Raw genomic sequence first — 21,897 nt, 5'->3', positions numbered from 1 at the left:
AACCAAATGAAGCAGCTGACCTCGTCAAACTCACAGCGACAGTAACTGACAGTGAATTATTTTAATCTTCTTCATTGTATTTGTTAGAAACATTTATTTTCCTTTAATTGGACTTTGGTTAAGTTCAATCCGATGTATTAACCGACCTTTGAGGTGAAGTGCAGCTGCGAAGAACGCTACGGCAGGCAATGAGGTGCGTTTAATGTCGCTCTGTTAATTTGAGCGTCCATAAATTGAATGTCTTATTTTTTCTTACTTTATTATTGCTCATTTATTGGAGAATTTGGCCATTTAATCAAGATAGATTTTATGTTGTTGGTGGTAAAGATCTGGATGGATATTTAACTTTATTCTGTGTTTCTATTTTTCAGTTTTACTTTTCAAGACTTGGTGAATTGCCTTTTTCTACTTTTTGTTTTGTTAAAATTAGCAGCAGTGAGAAGTGTTGTTGTCGGTCTTGAATATATTTGATGTAGCCCATACTGTTAAGGTAAGTGTCATGTTTTTAGTTGTTAGTCTGATGAAGAATCTTTTATTTTTCTCCAAAAGTTGATTGTGTTTATCTGGACATAGTGTTTTTCAGGTCCAGCTGAATGCAGGTTTCCCCAGTCTTATACGTTGTGACAGCCACTATGGTGTGGTGTCCCTTTAAGACACCCAAGTCGAGGGTTGATGGTGTCATCAGTTTGTGCCGCTGCTCTCTGTCTCTGGGATTATGAGGACACGTGCCTGCACGCTTCTGCTTAACGAGGGACGGATTTATGTTTTCTTCTTGTTTTGTTTGCAACGCTTGGGTTGTATGAACGCTGGGCGTTATGTTGTTGAGCCGCAGCCGTTCAGCCGGGCTTTTATATGGTTGTTGAAGAAGGCGTATTAAAGAACCACCGTGGATTACCGATACCAGCGTGGGTGTGTGTTCTTCCGACTAGCCTGCTAGGTGTTTTGCCGCCTCCTCTCAACCACGCAACACAACCCAACGTTCCAACGTGTCAGGAGCATCAGCACAGCTGAAATGCATTTTTTCTAAGCACCGCGTCTCTGTGGCTTTTAAACCCCAAAACACGCTACAACAAAAATGGGTCCACCCCAAGGATGGGGTCCCCCGGCGTAGTTTCCACTGTGAGAGACTGTGGGCTTCCTCAGAGCGAGGCTGAGAGCGGCAGGCCCAGGTGGAGTCTGACCTGTGGCCCTTCAGATAAAGCTGAAAACGGCCAATATATGATATTAAATATAAAATATAATTAAAAAACAACATCAGAATGAACAACGAGCTGCTGTTAAGAACTCCCGACGTCCATCCAAGGCCCGATTGGTTTCTGTTTCCATGACAACAACAACCGTATGTGGAAAAGACCAAAAACTGAAGCGGTGAAAAAGTTTTGTTGCAGATTAACTATTAACTTTATGTTATTCATTGTCAGCTCGTGCCATCATTAAAGCATGTTAGAACACACATGTAGGATTTCACAAATCATCGCTCCTACATTTAATCGTATCCATAACAACTGTGTGTACGTGTTCGCTTTGAAAACATCACGTTCTTTATGTTGGTTGGTTTAGACGAGTGATCTCCAGGATGAATGAGGGCAGAGGCCCGTTTCATGGAGACTGTTTAAGTGTAAACCTGGATTAAAAGCCACATTTGAACACCTTCATCAGAGGCTGTGACCATGTTGAAGGACTGATGCTGACGTGCTCTGACACTCATTAGCATAGAAAACAAAGTGGTGAAAGCACAGAGCCCTGAGGAGCTCCACTGGACGGTCTGTTCACAGAACATTTAATTATTTCACTTTTATTTACATGCAAAACAGCCTCAGAGAGAACAGCTGTTTCAGAGCTGCCAGCTTTATTGGAAAGATGAACTGAAATCCTAAAATAGTCCAATTCATGACAAACTGACACGGTGAAATGTTGCAGGATTCAAATGTGTCGATGGATGAACTCTTTCAGTATAAGATGCAATAATACAAAACACATGAAGGTGAGGAGGAATTCATTTAAAGTAAGTGTGATTTAAAGAGGACTGATTCTTTCCTGGTCAGGCTGAAGCTTTCACCGTCTGACCTCTGTAAACAAACCGAAACACGTTCAGTGTTTAGTTTTACCAATTAGGTTTCATGAATCACCATCTGAGAACGTCTCCGATGTGGGCGCCACTCACAGGGATCACTTCCTGTAGAAGGGTCACATGACCTGTTAAACCCAGAGAGCTTCGTGTGACCTCTGACCCTGATCACCAGCGTCAGGGTCAGTGAAGGTGAGATACCGTGTGACAGGAGGAGGAACTATAAAGTTTTATTTGTACGAACACGTAGAACAGATGAAGTCAGAACGAAGCAGGTGGAGCTCAGTCAGGGTGGAGGTGCAGACAGGTGAGCTGAAGGGGAGGAGCCAGTCTGGTCAGGAACTCTCTGTCTCCTCGAGTGAACCTCCTCACCTCTGAAACACACACACACACTCTGAAGGTTGCAGTCAGGGTGGTGAGGGTGGTGTGTGAGGGTGGGGTTACCTTCTGGTCTCTGGTTGGTGTGTTTCCTGCAGGTGAGGCTGAGCGGCCGAATCATGACATCACTGCTGCACAGACACAACAGGAAGTGGAGGAGGAAGTCGTCAGCGTCCCCGTCACACACCTGAGACAGACACAGAGGTTATGTCTCTGCAGAGTCACGGCTCGGCCCTGTGGAAACGTCCTGCAGGACGCCTGTTTCTCTCTGTGGTGGCCCCCCCACAGCGTCCCCACCGTGCTTCACTGTGTGGACGCTGTTCTTTGGGTTGTAGCTGCATCTTCTTCTCGTTTCACCTCCTCTGACCACAGGACGTTTCAGTCTTTTAACACAGCTCCACCTGTGGGTGGAGGGGCCCTGTGGGTTCTCCTGGTGTGACCCGAGTCCTAAATGCCTCTCGCTGTCCTGCCCCTCCCCTGTGGTCTCCACCCTCCATGTGGGAGGTGTGGCGTTCACAGTCAGCCCTGATTACCCTCAGAACTACACCACCTGCTGCTTCATCAGGTCGAGTGGGTGGAGTCAGGGGCACGACCTGAGTCTCGCTGAAACACACGGCTGTAAGGCCCCTCCCTCCTGTTCACGTGGGCCCAGCGTGGGTCCGTCACACCTACAGACTTTTAAAGGTGGAAGTGGCCTTTAAAAGTGGCTGAGTGAACCCTCATCTGGGACTCTCCTCAGCTCTTACTGGAACAGTGGCGCGGCTGCCCCTCTGTTGGTCTTCTATGGTCTCTTGTGTTCTGGGGGCCTCTGGATGTCTGGAGTTTTGATCTCCTCCATACCTGCTTCATACCCTGGAGGACGGGGCTGTGGCCCCCCCACACTCCCTAGCAGATCGTTACATGGAGAAACCTTTGGAATACAAGCACGCTGATCCACACAGGTATGCACACGGGTGTTCACTGCTCGTAGACTTAAATTACACCTTTCTTGGCTACTACTTCGAAGCACATCTGTCCTGCGTACTGCACAACAACATTGAATATTTAGTATTTACTGCTGTTTACACTTAGCTAGATTAATGCGATGGTGTTGTGTTTAGTATGTTGCTTTGTTTTTTTTTTGTTTTTTTGCTTGTTTTCTATTCTTCTCTCAACAGGTGATCCAGGAGATTCTTATTTTTTTTCTCCCCCCCTTTCTCACTGTCCCTCTCCCCTTCTGTTTTTCCTTTCCTTCCTCTTTCTTTCTCCCTTTCCTATCTCTCACTCATGTCTGTCCCATCTGTAACATCTGAAAATAAAATATAATAAATAATAAAAACAAAGATCGACCAAATGGACCAATACGGCAATGCCACGATGATCCATTTGGCAAAGTAAATCCATTGGGTATCCTTGTTGGTCTTCAGACAACAATTCTGACGGCTAAAGAACCAAATGGGACAGGCGAAAAACAAAAAAGGTGGAAGTGGCCACGTCCCCAAACCAGTTCAGCAGTAAGGTGTGAGCAGACGGAGCTGTTACCAGGATGCAAACAGGATGTGTCCTTTCAAAGTTAAAGCCTCATCTTAAATTTTAAAGACAAAATAAAGTTTAAAGACGACGATGAGCACGTGACTCACCTGTGACAGGTAAACATATAGACCTGACAGGTGCTACTGACCTGGCTCTGCCCACGAGGGAAGACTCTGATGTGACCTCTGACCCTGAGTGCTCTCTGAAGCCCCTCCCACTGAGCATCAGCCAATCCCAGCAGAGCAGGAACCAGAGCAGCTGAGAACCAGACGTGAGCCTCACCTGTCCCGTCATCGATCACCAGCCTGATCGAAGAGCAGAGCCACATGGTTTGATCATGTGACTGTCACCTGACTTATCCAGGTGATTAACACGTATCAGCAGGTGAGCTCAACAGGAAGCTGCTCTTACTTTGCTTTGGACTGAAACACTGACGAGGTCGAGTGACACTGAGAGCTGCTGCAGCCCTGAGAGAGAGAGAGCAACAGGTAAACACACACACCTGAAATCGTGAGCAGTTTCCTCCAAAACGACACTTTACTTACTGCACCAACACTAACACGCCACCAACACGCTAACAACACATGAAGCACTCTGAGTACTTTCACTGCACCCGAGAAACTGACACTAAACACATCCTGTACACACTGTGTGTATTTTATGCAGTACCTGTGTGTACACGCTGCCACACAGCGAGCAGCTCCACTGCAGTTGCAGGAACAGGAAACACACCACGTGACCTTTGACCCGTCCCACAGCGCACCTCTGCTTGCTGCTCAGAGCCCACTCACCCAGGTGCATGATGGGAGCAGGAGGAGGAGGCTGGGCCGAGCTGATAGAAACCAAACAAACAAATAAACAACAGCACGACAAACACGTGAACCAGACTTTACCTGTAAACTTACCTGGTGTCTCCCAGGGAGACCACAGTTATGGAGCTGACAGGTAAGTACGTGCAGTACACACTTCCTGTCCTGAAACACACACACAGGTAAACCGCACAGGTACGTAACCATGGGCGTGACTTTGTATTGAACATTGGGGGGTCAAGATCTCTGTCTAAATAAATAAATCTGGGTACATTCCCAGATGATTAAACAACTATTTTGCTGGTAACACCTGAAACCAGTAAAGAAAACCAGCAGCCTATTGATGCAAGATGATCCATAACTTTATTGGGGCTGACATTGTTGGAAATGAGTCCAAATAAAGAGTCCAAACTTTTATAAGCCTGTCTATGTGTGTCTCACCTGGGCCCTGTTTCAGGAAGCCGGTTTGGAAAACCCAGAGTGAAAAACGACACTCACGGTTGAGTAACCCCGAACTGTCCAACTCGGAATATTCCGTTCCAGAAAGGCTGATAACAATTAGTTCAATCAAGGCGGAGTTGCTTTAACCCCAAGTGAAGCGCGCGGACGAGGATACATAAAGCCCTGATAAGCGGAGCACAGATTAAGCGAGTCACCATGGAGACGGAGGGAAAGAAGGCGCGGTCAATGTATTTTACAGCGCTTGAGGCCGAAATTCTGATGGCAGCATATGCTGATAACATGCAAATTCCGCGGAAAAAAGTAACACAGCGACAGCTGCAAAAGAAAGTGAGCATGCATGGCAAAACATAGCCGACAGAGTCAATGCGTGAGTGTTAATTTAAACATTGATCGAGGGATTTCCACCCATTTAACACGTTATTTTATCATATGTTATTTTATTTGTTATTTTATACATTTTATTTTGTGATGTGATGTGAGCGCAGGTGCAACCCAACAGGCCCCAAACGTTCCTGGCAGCAAGTAAAAATGAAATATAAAAATATAGTCCAAACAGGTGAGGTGTAATTGTATTATGAGCCATAGTGCTTGGTCTGTTTGTCCCATGTAAATCAATTGCAGTTAGAGGCTACATTAATTTTCTTTCTGTAAGCACTTATTGAAATTATCTGAGCACATTACAAGTACATATTTGCTTACTCTGTATGCTCAAATGTGACCCGTTATAGCCAACAGAAAAAAAGCGGAGGCCCGAAAAACAGGTGGGGGTCCTCCACCACCACCACTCACAGAGGCTGAGCAGTTGGCCCTCAGCCAAAACAGTGGGCGCCCTGTGGCCGAAGGCATCTCTGCGGGGACATCCTCTGAGTCAATAACCCCGCAAGACACAAGTGCCTACATAGGGGGTAACTTCAAAATAATACATGATGTGCATACATCCTTTCTTCACAGTCACCTTTGCAGTGCGACTCATTCATTTGATAAACTCTTTACCATAATGAATTATTTTGTAGTGAAGTTATTTTCCTACTGATTTTGCCTTCCCTCAGCCTTGGTTGTCTTTGAGAGCATAATGACAATGAAGTGTAAGGTGATTGGTATATGTTTGTTAATTGCCAGTTGGTCCCTTGTAAGTTATAAGTGACCTGTATAAACCTCATATTCTATCAGTTGATGGTGGTGGTGTACTGCATCTGGTGCAGCCTCCTGTTGAGCCAGACCAACATGCAGTTGTGAGTAATACTCCACAGATTATATGAGTTTACAGTAGAACAGCAATGTTGTTAATTTCTTTACTACAGGAAAATAATGAAGAAACATTGACAGCTGTTACAGAGGAGGAAGCAACAGAGACACTTTATGAGGTTTACATCTTACAATGGAAAATATAACAATTGAATAAAATGTGGTACTTTAATAAAACCATGGACTTTCTATGTCTCTAACAGAGTGATGATGGAAATGAAGAGGAAGAGGGTCCAGCCACTTCTCCAACAAACCTTTCCTCAGTAAGATGTTCAGCACTGATTTACAACCAACCTAAGTAGGCATGTACTATGAATGTCAATGCTATTTTCTGTGTTTCAATAGCTCCCTGTAAAGCAGCTGTACAAGACCTATTTGATCAAGAAAATAAATAAATGCGACTTGGATTTGGAACACTTCAAGCAGCAGGTCCAAAAGACCAAGATTGAGATTTTACTGCTGGAACATCAGTTAAGGGTGGGTGAAGTGGTCAGAGATGGATGAATTATTTCAGTGTTTGAACAACATAATAATATACTTATTAATACTTTGTGTACAGGAAATACAGGCGACCAATAAAGCCAGTTGAACAGCCAGTTGTTTATTCTTCTTTCAACATGTTGAGGTGATGGGTCAAAAGAAATGATTGTGACATATGGTGTCTCTGACTGCTCTTCCATCTTGTATGTCCGTGGGAGGGTCAGGATGTTCATGGTTTGGATCACTGCTGATGTTTGGTTCAGAAGGACAGTGTTCTCCTCTAATTGTGGCAATGTTGTGAAGAATCACACATGCCACAATAATGTCACATGCCCTTTCTGGGGTGACCCTGAGTCTTTGAAGGCACTGGAACCGGGCCTTAAGCATTCCGATAGTCATTTCAACTCTGGCTCTTGTCCTGCAATTAGCCAGATTATATCGCTGCTGTGGGCCCGGTTCAGGGTCAGGGTAAGGGGTAAGCAAATAGGGTAAACATGGATACCCCCTATCACCAAGCAAGTAGCCAGTGAACTCTCCTAAGACAGAAGGATACACTTCAGTTCAAATGTCCCTGAAGCAATTGGTCTTTATATATTTTAAAGTATTTTCAACTCACCATGTCCAAATTTTGTGCTCAGTGTACATTCACGGAATATTTGTGAGTCATGGACAGAGCCTGGCCACTTGGCTTCCACATTTGTGATAATGTTGGCAGCATCACATATGATCTTCACAGTGCAGAGAACACAAATTAGCATCCATTACAATAATGAAATAATTTGTTAGTTTGACATGCTACAGGGAACTATGTACCTGTACATTAATGCTGTGGAAAGACTTCCTGTTCACATAGTCTCCTTCATTTACTGAAGGAGCAATGATTGGAATGTGAGTGCCATCTGTACAGCCAATCACGCCTGGGAACCCTGAAAATAAATGTGAAATTTAAGTAGTAGTTCAAGTATCACCACATCATACATTAAGTTTTGGTCATCCTGATACCTGCAATTTTGTGGCATCCCTCTTTGATAAATCTTGTGGGTCTGTGACCGGGGAACACCACAAACGAGTACAGGAGACGTTTCAGTGCAACTGTAACATTCCTGACTGCCCGACAGACGGTAGCCTTGGAAACGTGCTCAGCATCACCAATATTATACAGAAAGCTCCCGTTTGCAAAAAACCGAAGTGCAATACAAATAATATGTACAGAACTGAGAGAATGTCCACGATGTGTCACATGAGCAATATTAGGCCTGAGGATGTTATTCAAATAAATTATAGATTGTGCTGAAAAACGGTAACGTTCACACAGGAAATCATCAGGAAATGATAAAATGTCCAGACGCGCTCGAATCACTCTCTCCCGGCGGAGAGCTCTGCGGAGAATTTGGGCTTCGATATCTACCGGCTCTTCAAGGAAGGGACACGCCATGTCTGACACTTCCTACTGTCAGGTTTCCGACAAAGGGGCGGAGACAGTCAGGGTTAGTTGTAGTAAACCTGCTAGGGGGCAGGTTAGCTTCACGGCGTGTGTCGTCATAGTGACTCACTCAGGCTGCAGCTGAACTCGCTTTGTGAAACCGAAAACCCAGAGTTTTCATTAACTCAGGGTATACTTACTCAGTTTTTCCACTAAACCGGCTTCCTGAAACAGGGCCCTGGACAGCCTCCTCTGGAAACCAGACAACAGCAGAGTGTTACCTGGCAACAGGCCAGGTGGGTAGGGGGTGTGGCTTAAGTCCAGGTACACCTGCAGACTCCTCCCAGCTTGGTCACAAAGAGTGAGACGCACACCTGCACACACACATTCAGCTAACAGTCAGACCTGAGACTCAGACCTGAAGCACTGATGCCTGCAGTTCCTCTAGTGTCCAGCAGAGGCAGCAGTGAGTCGCCTCCATAGATCCCCATGTTAAAACTTCACAGCAGAAAAAGCCTGATACACAAACCACCTGTGTGTTTGTACCTGAGTGTGTGTGTCCAGAGTGGGCGGTCCTGTTGTTCACACTGATCCTTTCAGACACCACACCCTGAAAACACACCAGCTCTGAGCTGAAACACACACACACACACACACACACACACACACACACACACACACACACACACACCAGTAAGAGTTTAAAGCAGGCTGCAGCTGCAGTTCCTCGGATGGCCACAGGGGGCGACTCAGTGAGGGACGAGCAGTTTACCTGCAGTCTAAGACCTCTGAGACGGACAAGACTGTGGGTGGGACGGCCTGAAAACACAGACATTAAAAATATGACGTCATTCAGGGGTAAAACCGCAAAGGATTGTGGGAACGAGTGGCAAGCGGTACTAGCGCACGCAGGCTTTCACACGTAAACAGTCACACAGTAATAAAAAGAAACACAAAAATGGCAAGAAGCTGCTGTATTATTAACTGTGTTGTATTATTAAGTCTTCTGTTGGAGTTATTACGTAATTTATCACAACATGATTGATGATGTAGGTTACAAATAAGTCTTATATTGATTTGAATTGAATTCGTTGCTATGCTGCTTTGTTCACTGTGGCTTTGCGGGCTAATGTTTGTTGTGTTTTGTAGGAAAACCAGAAACAAAATGCAGGAATGTGATCCAGACTGGCCCCTCTATCAGCCTGGGTCATACCAAGTTTAAAGCTGCTACCACAGCCAGATCTGATTGGTTAAGAGAGAGAGCGAGATCGAAACAGCCACGAAACGTCCGCATATATGTGCCCAAGGGTTGTACTGAAGCAAGCAAGTGATGAATAACTGTTTTCCAGTTTGTTGTTAGCAAAGTTTTTTTTCTTTGCATTGTTGATTTGTTTTTCAGGAAGCAGCTAATAATGATGGATTTTTACAATGTTGCTTCTTTCTTGTAAGATTCTATAATAGAATGAAACAATGATGCCAGTTATAAATAAAGACAATAAATTGAATGAATTACGAAACACTCATTTTATTTATATTAGATCTGAAAATGTTGTGTAACACTACAACCTGAAACAACAAACAGATTGTGTTGGCCTGTACAGGAGATAAAATATTTAACAACAGCTAAATAAACGGTAAATGGCCTGTATTTGTATTCTTTACTTAGTCCCGAAGGACCCCAAAGTGCTGGAAATGCTAGCGCTTAATGCAGTGTTTTGATTTGTTGCCACTTGTACCCACAATGCAATGCGTGAAAGTCACATGGTCTGTCAATCTCTAAAAAAAAAGTTTAAGGGTCCTGGAGGAAGACGGGGAGCAAACCGAGTGTTACCTGTCTGCAGGTGGGCAGCAGCAGTGGGCGTGTCAGAGTGTGGAATCTCCAACCACGTCTGACTTGTAGGGTCGACTCAGCGTGGAGATCCACCCCACTGCGCTCAGAAACTCCACAGCCAATCAGAACACTGGGATCCTGATTGACAGACACATGGGCCAATCAGCTGCAAGGATTCAGGTCAGATCAACTCCCCACAAACAGGAATGGTGGGAGTCATCTGCATAGCAGTAAAAATGTAAGCTGTGTTTTGATGATGCTGCCTAAGGGAAGCATGTATAATGTAAACAGAACTGGTCCAAGCACTGAACCCTGTGGAACTCCATAATTAACCTCAGTGTGTGAACAACTACAGTTAAAGCTGAAAAACGTGTTCATGTGTACTAATATCAGAGAGCAGAGACCGATGAGGCCAACCTCTGGCCACGCCCCTTAGTGACATCATCAAAGCTGGGTTGATACCTGAGTGTTAGCCGCGATGAGTCTGTAGAAACATCCAGGCTGGAGGACAGGAAACCACCGCGTACACACACCTGAGAACACCAGCACCACCTGCACACACACACACACACACACACGTAACTGTGTATCCAGGTGAGCTCAGGTAAACACACACAGGTGCGTCTCTCACCTTTCTCTCCTGCTTTTGTTCACTTTCTTTCTCTGTCATTGGCTCATTCTTTGGGTCCCGCCTCCAGCTGACCACTGGACCAATCACAGCAGCTTTCACTGAGAAGCACAGTCTCAGCCCTGCCTCCTGATCCTCTGCCTCCGCCCCTGTATTCCTCCAGGACACACCCTCCTTCTGCTCCACCCTGATCACCATGGAGACACAGGGCCAGGGGTTGCCGGACTTGGCTTCTTCTTCTCTTCTCCTCCTCTTATTCCCAGCAGTCTCTTCTTCTTCTTCTACTGTCTGCTTCCTGGCAGTGACATCCCCTCCTGGCTCCTCCCCCTTGTGTCTCAGGTGTGTCTCCATGGCAACAGATGGACTCAGGATGTGCAGGTGGTCCAGAGAGAACTGCAGGTAAACCCTGTGAATTGAACCCAGCTTTATTTAACTCATAATGTTTACAACCAGGAAGGAAGCTCACACCCTGAACCAATCAGACGCCCTCCTACATCACAGAGAGTGGACCAATGAGCAGTCAGCATGCTGCAGGTTGTGTGTGTGTGTACCTGCAGTGTTTGTGTGTGATGAACCTGTCCTGGTCCAGGTGTTGGTAGGAGGGGAAATCTGATTGGAGGAATCTCTCTGTCACCATGGTGAACTGCACCACACCCACCAGACAACCTGCAGCACACACACACACACACATTAAAGAATAAAGCTGTGTGTCCCTGTGTGTGTGTCTGTGTGCGTGCATTGTACCGATCCAGGCGCTGTTAAAGACCGCCCTCTGCGCTCCCTCCTCCTCCTCGCTGCTCTCCGTCAGCACGCAGGCTGCAGCTCCCGCGGCGTCTCTGAGCTGCATCGAGTGTTTGAACTCAGACGTCTGTGACGGCAGCTCCAGCACGCCGACCAGCAGCAGGGGGCGCTGCCTGACACACAAACCGGCAAAAACCATTGGTACGTAATCACACGACTTCATGTGGGAGCTGCTGTCACCTTACCTGACAGCGTCTCCACTCCGAGGCTCGGAGGACAGAGTCCTGCAAGACCAGGACAGGAACCCGTTGATCTGGGCGGAGGTCAGGTTGGAGCCATCAGGGGGCAGCAGAGAGCTCAGAGGGGCCGAAGACCAGCAGCCAGTCTGCAGGGACTCCAGGAGCTCCGACACACCCAGGTACTGCCGGACCGCCGAGGACACGCTGTACTGCAGGGACACAGAGCACACTGAGCATGCTCCACACTCACCTGTAAGGAAGACAGTTGAGAGTGGGACCTACCTGCGTCACAGGACAGGTGTGAGGCTCGTCCAGCATCTCAGCGTAGATGTCTCTGCGTCCTCGTCCTCCAGCTCTGCTCAGAGTCTCCATCAGCCTCCAGGACAGCAAGCACACACACTGCTGCCTCCACACACCTTGGACCAGACTGAGGACCAGAACCAGGACCAGGAAACAAGCCAGAGCCAGCGCAGGACAGGAGGACAAAGGTTAGGCTCTGCTGTCTCTGACTGTGGACAGGTGGTGGTGGGTGGAGCCTCACCTGTGTACCAGCTGCGAGCTTAGGTGACAGGTCCACAGGTAATCGGACACATCTGTGTTTCTCTGCAGCAGTAACCGTGGTAACGCCCCATCTCCCGGGCAGCGGTTGTCGGGTGGCGAGCCTCCCGCCCTGCTGAAGGCCGTCACCCTCAGGCTGGAGCGCAGGCAGGTGCAAAGCATGCTGGGAGGGAAGTCCGGGCAGGGCCGGTACAGGAAGTGGGCGTGATGCAACTGCAGGAGGAGGAACCATCAAACTTTATTAGTCGTGGCTGCCACGAACACAAACGGGCATGATGATGTCACATCATGTGACTCACCTCCACTCTGTCTCCCGCCCTCAGCTTCCTCTTCGCCGCCGGCTGATAGGCCACGCACAGACCCACCTTCCCATCCAGCACGTAGAGCCCCGCCCCCTCACTCACAACCTCAGTCACCGTGCCCTATCACAGCAGAGGAGGCTTAGTAATCAGCACACAGGTACAAACCTGTGGTAGCCAATCAGAGCTCACAGCACTCTCACCTGGTAGCTGATGACTTTGGATTGCTTTATCCTCACAGCTGATTGGTCCAGCTCCACCTCCTCATGCTCCGCCTCCTCACAGTCGTCCTCAGCAGGCTGTGACAGCAGGGACTCAGAGTGTGTGTGTTCCTGTGTGTGTTCCTGTGTGTGCGTGTAGTCGGCGTGCAGCTCGGAGCGCTTCGTCACACACAGGATGTTGTTTCCTCTCCAGCCTCGTAGCGCACACACACGTAGAGCTGTCACACACACGCTCTGCCCGACACACACACGCTGGATCCAGCTGAGCCGGCTGCTGTCCTGCACACACACACACACACTGAGCTTCATCGTCCCTCCTCACCATCATCATCCTCAGAGAGCTGGTACCTGTACGAGCACGGGCAGCGAGCGCGACTCATCCGTCAGCGTGAAGCAAAAGAAGGTCGTTCCTGCCACGGCCAGCAGAGGGCAGACTGAGCCCACCTCTCCGAACACGCTCAGCCGCTGACCTTTGACCCTGGAGCACACACACACACATCTGTCACACACACTGCTCAGAAACTCCGCTGCAGTTCAGAGGTCATGTGACCCACCTGTGCCTCAGCAGCCTGCCGGCCTCTCCGACTCCCACCGCTCCGCTTAGCTCCACCCTTCCAGGAGCAGCAGCCAATCCCTGCTCAGCACCAGGACACAACAGGACAGGGGAGCCAATCAGCTCCAAGAAGCCTGCGGCCTCTTCCTGGCCCGATGCATTGTGGGGGATGTAGTTCCAGTGAGGGAGGAAAACAGGACGATCGAGCCACAGGGGCGAGAGAGACAGGCACTGGATGAGGGAGAGAGAGAGACGCGGGTGAGAGAGAGGCGGAGTGTGTCCTGGGTGGATGCTGGAAGCCTGTACTGATGATGACAGCTTCATCAGCTCTGATCTGCAGTGATGCCGTTTGTTTTATAGCTGCAGTAGATCAGATTAGATTAGATTAGATCAGATCAGATCAGATTAGATTGGATCAGATTAGATCAAATTAAATTAGATTAGATTAGATCAGATTAGATTAGATCTGATCTAATCTAATCTGATCTGATTAAATGAAACTTTATTGATCCCTCGGCTGCGTTCCTCCAGGAAATTCGGTTTCCAACAGCCCAGCACCGACAGAAGTTACAGAAGGTGAGCAGAAATATACACATATACAAATACAGAGGATAGAAATGGGAAGAATAGAATAGAAATAGCAATAAGAACACAAGGGAATTGCACATTTCAAGTACTGTGAGTCATTAATCCGTGCGGTGATGCTAGGACCACACTGAGTCTGCTGCAGCTGTCTGACTGTAATCTGTCAGGTTACTGCAGGTGATGCTATCTGTATACTTTATGTGAGGAGGAGGCTCCACATCTTTATAAAGCTCTGCTGTCATCACGTCTGTGCCAGCACAGTTACTCACTTGCTGACAGACTCTGTCTTTACATCCTTACTTATCGATCAGCTAAGTGAATCCATATAAACACAGCTCACATTTAACAAGTCCTGATGTTTCTGAGTTACAGAAATGAAAGTCAGCTGTTGAGCTTGTTTGCTTGTTTCATGCTGATGTAAACATCAGCAGAGAAGCGTGTGATGACCAGACTCTATCAGCACTTGTGTCCCTGCACAGAGAATGAGCTGAATTAAAGAGGAATTCGATTTCATTCACGTTGCACATGAACACCTGCAGTTTGTTGTGACCTCGTTACCATCAGTTCTGACCAGATCCGGTTTAGTGACGCTGCTGTGAAGAAGCTCCTGAGAACTAACCAGCTGATGGACCATGGGTTAAGGTTAGGCTCCTCCCCCTCTGACTCACCTCACACATGACACTGCCGCTGGCGTCCGTCAGCCTGTACTCTCCGTCAGGGCCTTCTCTCAGACAGCCAATCAGCAGCAGGTTGACCCTCGGCAGCGCCCTCTGACCCGGCACGGCGAGCTCCGCCTCCCTGGCCCAGGCTCTCTGCTGATTGGTGCTCCAGGACAGGTTGCTGACGCAGGCCAGGTGCTGCTGGGAGACGAGCTGGGAGACGGACAGCAGCCTGCGGACAGACGGGAGGACAGCGGTAAGGCCAGGTCACGTGACCTGCGACAGCGATGATGTCAGCGGGCGTTACCTGTAGCTGACAGGTAAGCTGTGGGCCACACACATCTGCTGCTGGATCGCCTGCACCGCACACATGCTCAGATCGAAGAGGCTGAGGTCACCGTGGTTACCTGGGAAAACAAAGTTTAAAGGGTAAACACAAACATAAACAACTGAAGCCCCGCCCACTGAGAACACCTGAAGTGGACACCAGAGCTGGTGTGTCAACAGGTGGGACCACCTGAGGAAGCAGCTACTCTTCATCCTCAGACTCTTAGTCCTCCCTGTTCCTCACTGACAGTCGGTCACCTTCATGGCTCTGACCTTTGAACCACACTCACATCTACACACTGGACTGCTCTGATGACACCTGTGAGGGCAGGTGAGCCCTGCTTTCACTGTTTAAATAATGGTTTAAATAGTATTTGGTTTCATAAAAGACATGGACATCGTCATTAAGGATTTAAAGTACAGCTGATTTATCAGCCAGCTGTTTCAAACAAACAGGAACTCACCTGTCTGCGAGGGGGCGGAGCTACACACCACAGGACTCAGGTGTTCAGAGATGGAGGTGAAGATGTTCTTTAACCACAGGGACTCCTAAAGAAACAAAGCAGCAGGTCGGAGGTCACAATAATAAATGTAGAACAGGCTCACATCCTTATATTCTCTTTTCTGTGTGGATTTCTGCTATAGAATTAGCTCGAAACAGCGATCGGCTGCTGCTCTTAATTGCCAGGACAGGCCGGGTTTCGGCAACCCTCAAGGGTGCTTCGCAACCAGCGGGCCTTAACGCCGTTAAGATGCCGCCTAAGAGGAGCAACGTTAATGAGGAGGAACTGGAGGACATAAAGAAATCCCTAAACTTTATGTCTGAAGAAATAACAACAATTTCAAAACAACAAAATCTGATACTCAATTTAATGGATGATATTAAAGAACTAAGAAGGCAGAGCGAGGAAAAGGACAAGAAGATTGCTATGCTGGAAGGACGGGTGTCAGATCTGGAACAATATTCAAGAGTAAATGATGTGATAGTGACAGGACTGGAAACCAAGCATCAGACATACGCACGGGTAGCAGCATCAGAGAGAGGGGAGCCACCCGAGCAAGAGCTACGCTCTTTGGAAGAGCAGGTAATGGCCTTCTTTAAAAGCAAAGGTATCAAAATGGACAGTAAAAATATTGAGGGATGCCATCCTCTTCCTGCCATTATCATTCATTTTGTTAATAGAAAACAGAAAAAAGAACTGCTCAAGCAAGGAAGAAAGCTAAAAGGTACAAATGTTTATTTAAATGAACACCTAATCAAGAAAAATGCAGACATTGCAAGACAAGCAAGAATATTAAGAAAACAGAAGAAAATACAGTCAACTTGGACGTCAGACTGTAAAATATTCATTAAGTTAAATGGAACACCAGAGCAGGCTAAGGTTCTAGTCATCAAAGAGATGACGGAACTAGAAAAATATAACTGATAAATGCAAAGCAGTGCTAAATATGATGGGACCGTCCAAGTGCTCAACCAACGCAGATGTCTGACAATTTTCAACTAACAACTCATATAGATATTGAAAATAAGACATTGATGTATGACAGCAACATAGATCCTGATTGTAATTTCTTTAACAATAAGACAAATGAATGCAATTATTATACAAATGAGCAACTTAAAAAGGAATTCAAGGTAGAACAGGGTATAACAATGGTTCACTTTAATAGTCGAAGCTTATATGCAAACTTTCAATCCATCAAAGACTACATAACAGTTTGAACAGCCATTCAATGTGATAGCCATATCGGAGACCTGGATAACTCCTGGAAAAGAAGAAGACTTTAAAATAAATGGATATGAATTCCTTCATGTAGACAGGATCAACAAGAAAGGAGGTGGGGTGGCACTTTACATTGATAAAAACCTAAAGTACAAAAGAATGGGAAGAATGACAACTGTTATTGATGGAGTGATGGAATGTTTATCAGTGGAAATAATTATAGAAAAAAGGAAAAACCTAATTGTCAGTTGTATATATAGAACACCAGGATCTAAGATTGAGATATTTAAGGATAATATGGAGGACTTATTTACAAATATAAATCAGAAAAGAATGTTTATTTGTGGGGACTTAATATTGACTTATTGAATCCAAATCATAATAAGAGTACAGAAGAATTTATTGATTCCATGTACAGCATCGGTTTATTTCCACTGATAACAAGACCGACCAGAATAACATCTCATTGTGCAACTCTATTAGATAATATATTTACAAATATAATAGAAGGAAAGATAAAAAGTGGGCTGTTAATCAATGATATAAGTGACCATTTACCAGTCTTTGCATCGTATAATTGCCATTATAAAGTGAACAACGATGGACATAAGATTATTTACAAAAGAATAAGAACAGAGAAGACCTTAAATTGTCTTAGAAATGAACTTTTAAAGCAAGATTGGAATATTGTGTATGAACAAACAGAAGTTAATAAAGCTTACGAAGGATTTTTAAGAACATTTAACACATTACTTGATAAAAAATGCCCAGTAATTGAAATCAATAGGAAACACAACTATGCAGGAAGACCATGGATGACAAAAGGACTACAAAATGCCAGCAAAAAAAAGAATACCTTATATCGAGAATTCATAAAAAAGAGAACAATAGAAACTGAAATGAAGTATAAAACTTACAAAAATAAATTAACTAATATAATGAGATCCTGTAAAAGAGAGTATTACATTAAAAGGTTAGAACACAATAAAGATAACACAAGAGATATATGGAATGTATTAAACAGAATAATCAAAAATGAATCAAGGAATAATGATTACCCTGGGTACTTTATAGAAGGGACAAGAAGTATTAATAACATGGAGGAGATAGTAAATGGCTTTAATGAATTCTTCGTAAACATAGGGCCAAAACTGGCAGAAGAAATAAAGGTTGATGGAATAGAAAGGGACACTGGTGAAAATATTGAAAGGAATAATAGCTCAATGTTTTTAAGAGCAGTGGAAGAGAAAGAGATTTATGACATAGTTAGAGGACTTAAGAACAAAACCAGTACAGACTGGAATGATATTGATATGGTAACGGTAAAGACAGTTATTGATGGTATCGTAAAACCATTAAAATATATATTCAACTTGTCGTTTCAAAAAGGAGTTTTTCCACAAAAAATGAAAGTTGCTAAAGTTATTCCCATTTACAAAACCGGTGAAAGACATCATTTTACAAACTATAGACCAGTGTCAATACTCTCCCAGTTCTCTAAGATACTGGAAAAACTCTTCATAAAAAGATTTGACAGTTTTGTGGAAAAATATGAATTAATGACAGATAGTCAGTATGGGTTCAGAAACAACAGATCAACAGCTTTGGCACTGATAGATTTAATGGAAAAGATAACGGAATGTATGGATAATAAGAGGTGTGCGCTCGGAGTTTTCTTAGATCTAAAGAAGGCGTTTGATACTGTTAATCATGAAATTCTATTAAAAAAACTGGAAAAGTACGGGTTTAGGGGAGTGGTTTTGGAATGGTTAAAAAGCTATGTAGGGAATAGGCAACAATATGTACAAATAAATGAATATAAATCTAATTTGATGGATATAGCTTGTGGAGTACCTCAAGGTTCAGTACTGGGTCCAAAAATGTTTATTATGTACTTAAATGATATCTGCAGAGTATCGGAGATTTTAAAGTTTGTAATATTTGCAGATGACACAAATATACTGTGTTCAGGTGGGGAATTGCCACAGGTTTTGGAGATGATCACACAGGAATTAACGATATTAAAGAAGTGGTTTGATATAAATAAATTATCATTGAATCTAGATAAAACCAAATTCATGTTGTTTGGAAACCAAAAGAAAAACATCGAAGTAGAAATATGTGTTGACAATGTATATTTAGAAAGAGTCAATGAAATAAAATTTCTTGGGGTGATCATTGACTACAAGCTCTGTTGGAAGCCACACATTACTTATGTTCGGGGGAAATTGGCACGGGGCATTGCCGTCCTGGGGAAAGCAAAGCATATGTTGGATCAGAAAGCACTGCACATTTTATACTGTGCTTTACTACTGCCATATATGAGCTACTGTGTAGAGGTCTGGGGAAACACATACAAAAGTAACACACAAACAATAACTATAATACAGAAAAGGGCCATTAGATTAATAAATAATGTAGGGTACAGGGACCATACAAATGCACTCTTTGTCAAAATGCAAGCTATTAAATTCCAAGACTTGGTGAAGCTTAAAACAGCGCAAATAATGTATAAAGTCAGAAATAAATTGCTTCCCAAAGAAATCTGTAAATTGTTCATAGAAAGAGAAGGTGGGTATAACTTAAGAGGGAAATGGAATTTAAAAATACAAAGTGCTAGAACAACTTTAAGAACTATGTCAATTGCAGGAGTTAAATTATGGAACAGTCTAACAGAAGAAATAAAAGACAGTCAAAACATAAAACAGTTTAAAGTAAAATATAAAAACCTAATTTTAAATAAGTATAAGAATGAAGAAAACGGGGTTAACCCAGGACGGTAATGTTGCTGGTAATGGTGTTGTGGTTCTTTTTTTTTTTTTTTTTGGTTTGTTGTTTTTCCATAACTTGTGTATCTGCAAATATACACATTCTGTATTTTTCATATGAAAGAAACTATACTGTGGTGGGGCTTGCTAATTTCTTGTTTTTGATTTATGTATGTTATGTTTTGTTTTACTTCATATGTTTCATATGTTGTTTGTTTAATTTAAGACAAAAAAAAATTAAATGAATGAGAGGTAAAACTTGAAGGGGTAGGGACAAATAAGTAAATACTTCAGCCTACTCCTTTTCAAACAAATACTGGAATGATATTTTGTAATGATTGTGAAGCCACATGTTTGAAATGTTTGAAATAAAAATGAACTGAACTCTGCCTACGTCATGACGCAGACAGTCTACGTACGCAGGGCTGTGCGTGTACGTAGACTGTTATTTATCGCTCAGTTCGGGCAAACAGGGTCAGTCTGGGACTCACCGCCTCGGTGCTGGGCTTGACCCGGTCCAGGAGCTCCTGCAGGGGGTCCATGTCTTCGCTCCGGGTGCCGGTTTCTCCCCCTGCTGACAAACTCCCGCTCACGGCTTTCAAACAGCTTCCGGTCCTCCTCCTGTTGATGTCCTCCCTCTGACCGTCGCCGCCGTGTTCCCGCCTCTTACCGTTCATAAAGCCGCCATGATGCCCTACCGTCCTACTTTGTTTACTTTTGTTCTGTATTTTAAACAAATCATCAAACTTATTAAACTGACTAGTCTCTGCTCACGCAGGATCTCTACCGCGCATGTGCGGAACAACTTTTCCCTACCCTGCATTTCACAATAAAAGCCCTTCACGTTCACATACACTCAGTGGTCTCCTACCTCCTTTCCTAAGCACTTTTCCTTGATAGAAACGTTGTGAGGTGGAGGAAATGTGTTTAGGAGATGTGATAAGAACTCAGGAAAGGAAACAGCTGTGTTTGAACTACAAGTCGATCACGTGACTCCAGCCCAGCGTGTTCTCAGCCTGATTAGTGCAGGTGAAGAACATGCTTTTATTATGAAGGGGTCAGACTTCCTGCTGAGGCTCAGGGTCATGTGACTGACAGCACCTTTTGCAGCTCACCTGACGCCACAAGGTGTTTCCTTTTCAGGAGGATGACACCGTGCGAACCTCGGGAATCTCCAACAAAAACACATTTCTGTCAAGTGGAAACTTTAAAATAAAAAAAAATTATATATATATATATATATATATATATATATATATATATATATATATATATTCAGCTTGCAGAGCATAGATGCAGATCAAACTGAAGGTTTGTCACTGTTTTTTGTTCACTTTTTATCCAGGCTGCAGGTGTCTCAGTGGAAAAATAGAGCGTGGCTGAGCGCACCTGTGCAGACCAGTGATACAGTTTAAGATCAGAGAATTGTAACCCCCTCTTTCATATGGCAGGTACAACAAGCCAAGTCTTCATCTAGGACCTTTGTTATTCCAAATTAACCAATTAAAGATATCGTTTAACTTCTGAAAGGATTCTTTTGGAGGAGGCAGAGGAAGTGACTCAATATAAAAACTTTGCATAACCTTTCATCCTTGTTCAGGAATAGGACGGAGGAGGATTTTGAATCATTTATAGCCAGAAAATCGTCTAAATAGCTCCATTTGTAGCATTAATTTTGCAACTTGGCTAACAGACAGCCAGTCTAGGGCCTAGGGCCAATCTCTGCTCTCGATCTCCTAACTGGAAACCAAATAGTACAGCTCTCATTGTAAGTGTCATCACCAGAGGTTCCATAGTCAGAATAAATAGCATTGGAGATAACGGGCACCCCTGATGAGTGGAACGCTCCAATGTGACGGGTTAAGTTGAACCCATCTGAGAAAATGATTTCCAAATCCATATCTTGGGAGAAGGTTAAATAAATCTGACCAGTCTATTCTGTCCGAGGCCTGACGAGCGTCCAGTGATAATAAAGCTGCATCGTTAGCATCACATCTCTCATGAATTATATGAGAACCCTTCTTATATTGTGAAACCCTTGATGCTTTGGTACAAAGTGAATCAAATGTGGGATCCAAGGCTCTGATCTTCATGCTAAACATTTAAAGTATTTTAGTGTCAACCCCCGTCAGACTCTAAATGATGAGTGTTCTGCAGGTTTAGCAGGTTTCTCAGTACTCACTGCCTGTCTCACAGTGGGTGGAGAGCCTCCGTGTGATATGCTTCTACATACATGTTAAAAAGTGGAATTATTCTTTCTTCTGGGAAGGTTTTGTAAAGTCAGAAAGCCATCTGGCCCAGGTGCCTTACCACACAGCAAATCCAACATGTCCAAATGAAGACTGTCAGATTTGATTTCAGCTCTTTTAAAGTGTCTTTATAAGTTA

The 21,897-nt window shown here is 44.6% G+C and overlaps 1 protein-coding gene across 1 annotated transcript; it reads right to left on the bottom strand.

Annotated features, from left to right (window-relative positions):
• Positions 1 to 1,763: 1,763 nt before the first annotated feature.
• On the bottom strand, positions 1,764 to 20,347 carry LOC309703479 (CST complex subunit CTC1-like). The gene is made up of 25 exons (XM_082528336.1): positions 20,002 to 20,347; positions 15,483 to 15,567; positions 14,999 to 15,098; positions 14,701 to 14,923; positions 13,449 to 13,678; positions 13,243 to 13,372; positions 12,877 to 13,173; positions 12,674 to 12,796; positions 12,358 to 12,587; positions 12,099 to 12,243; positions 11,823 to 12,025; positions 11,581 to 11,750; positions 11,388 to 11,502; positions 10,840 to 11,242; positions 10,671 to 10,760; positions 10,209 to 10,346; positions 9,150 to 9,196; positions 8,924 to 9,009; positions 8,610 to 8,751; positions 4,864 to 4,932; positions 4,628 to 4,790; positions 4,370 to 4,425; positions 4,107 to 4,263; positions 2,513 to 2,633; positions 1,764 to 2,442 (listed from the first exon to the last, which is right to left on the bottom strand). The coding sequence occupies exons 1-25, from the start codon at positions 20,185 to 20,187 to the stop codon at positions 2,351 to 2,353; spliced, it is 3,801 nt and encodes a 1,266-aa protein (XP_082384462.1). The 5' UTR covers positions 20,188 to 20,347; the 3' UTR covers positions 1,764 to 2,350.
• Positions 20,348 to 21,897: the final 1,550 nt, after the last annotated feature.

This window comes from Aulonocara stuartgranti (genome assembly GCF_965226115.1).
Source record: "Aulonocara stuartgranti genome assembly, chromosome: 3".
Classification (NCBI taxonomy): domain Eukaryota; kingdom Metazoa; phylum Chordata; class Actinopteri; order Cichliformes; family Cichlidae; genus Aulonocara; species Aulonocara stuartgranti.
This window is presented reverse-complemented; position numbering and strand designations above follow the sequence as displayed.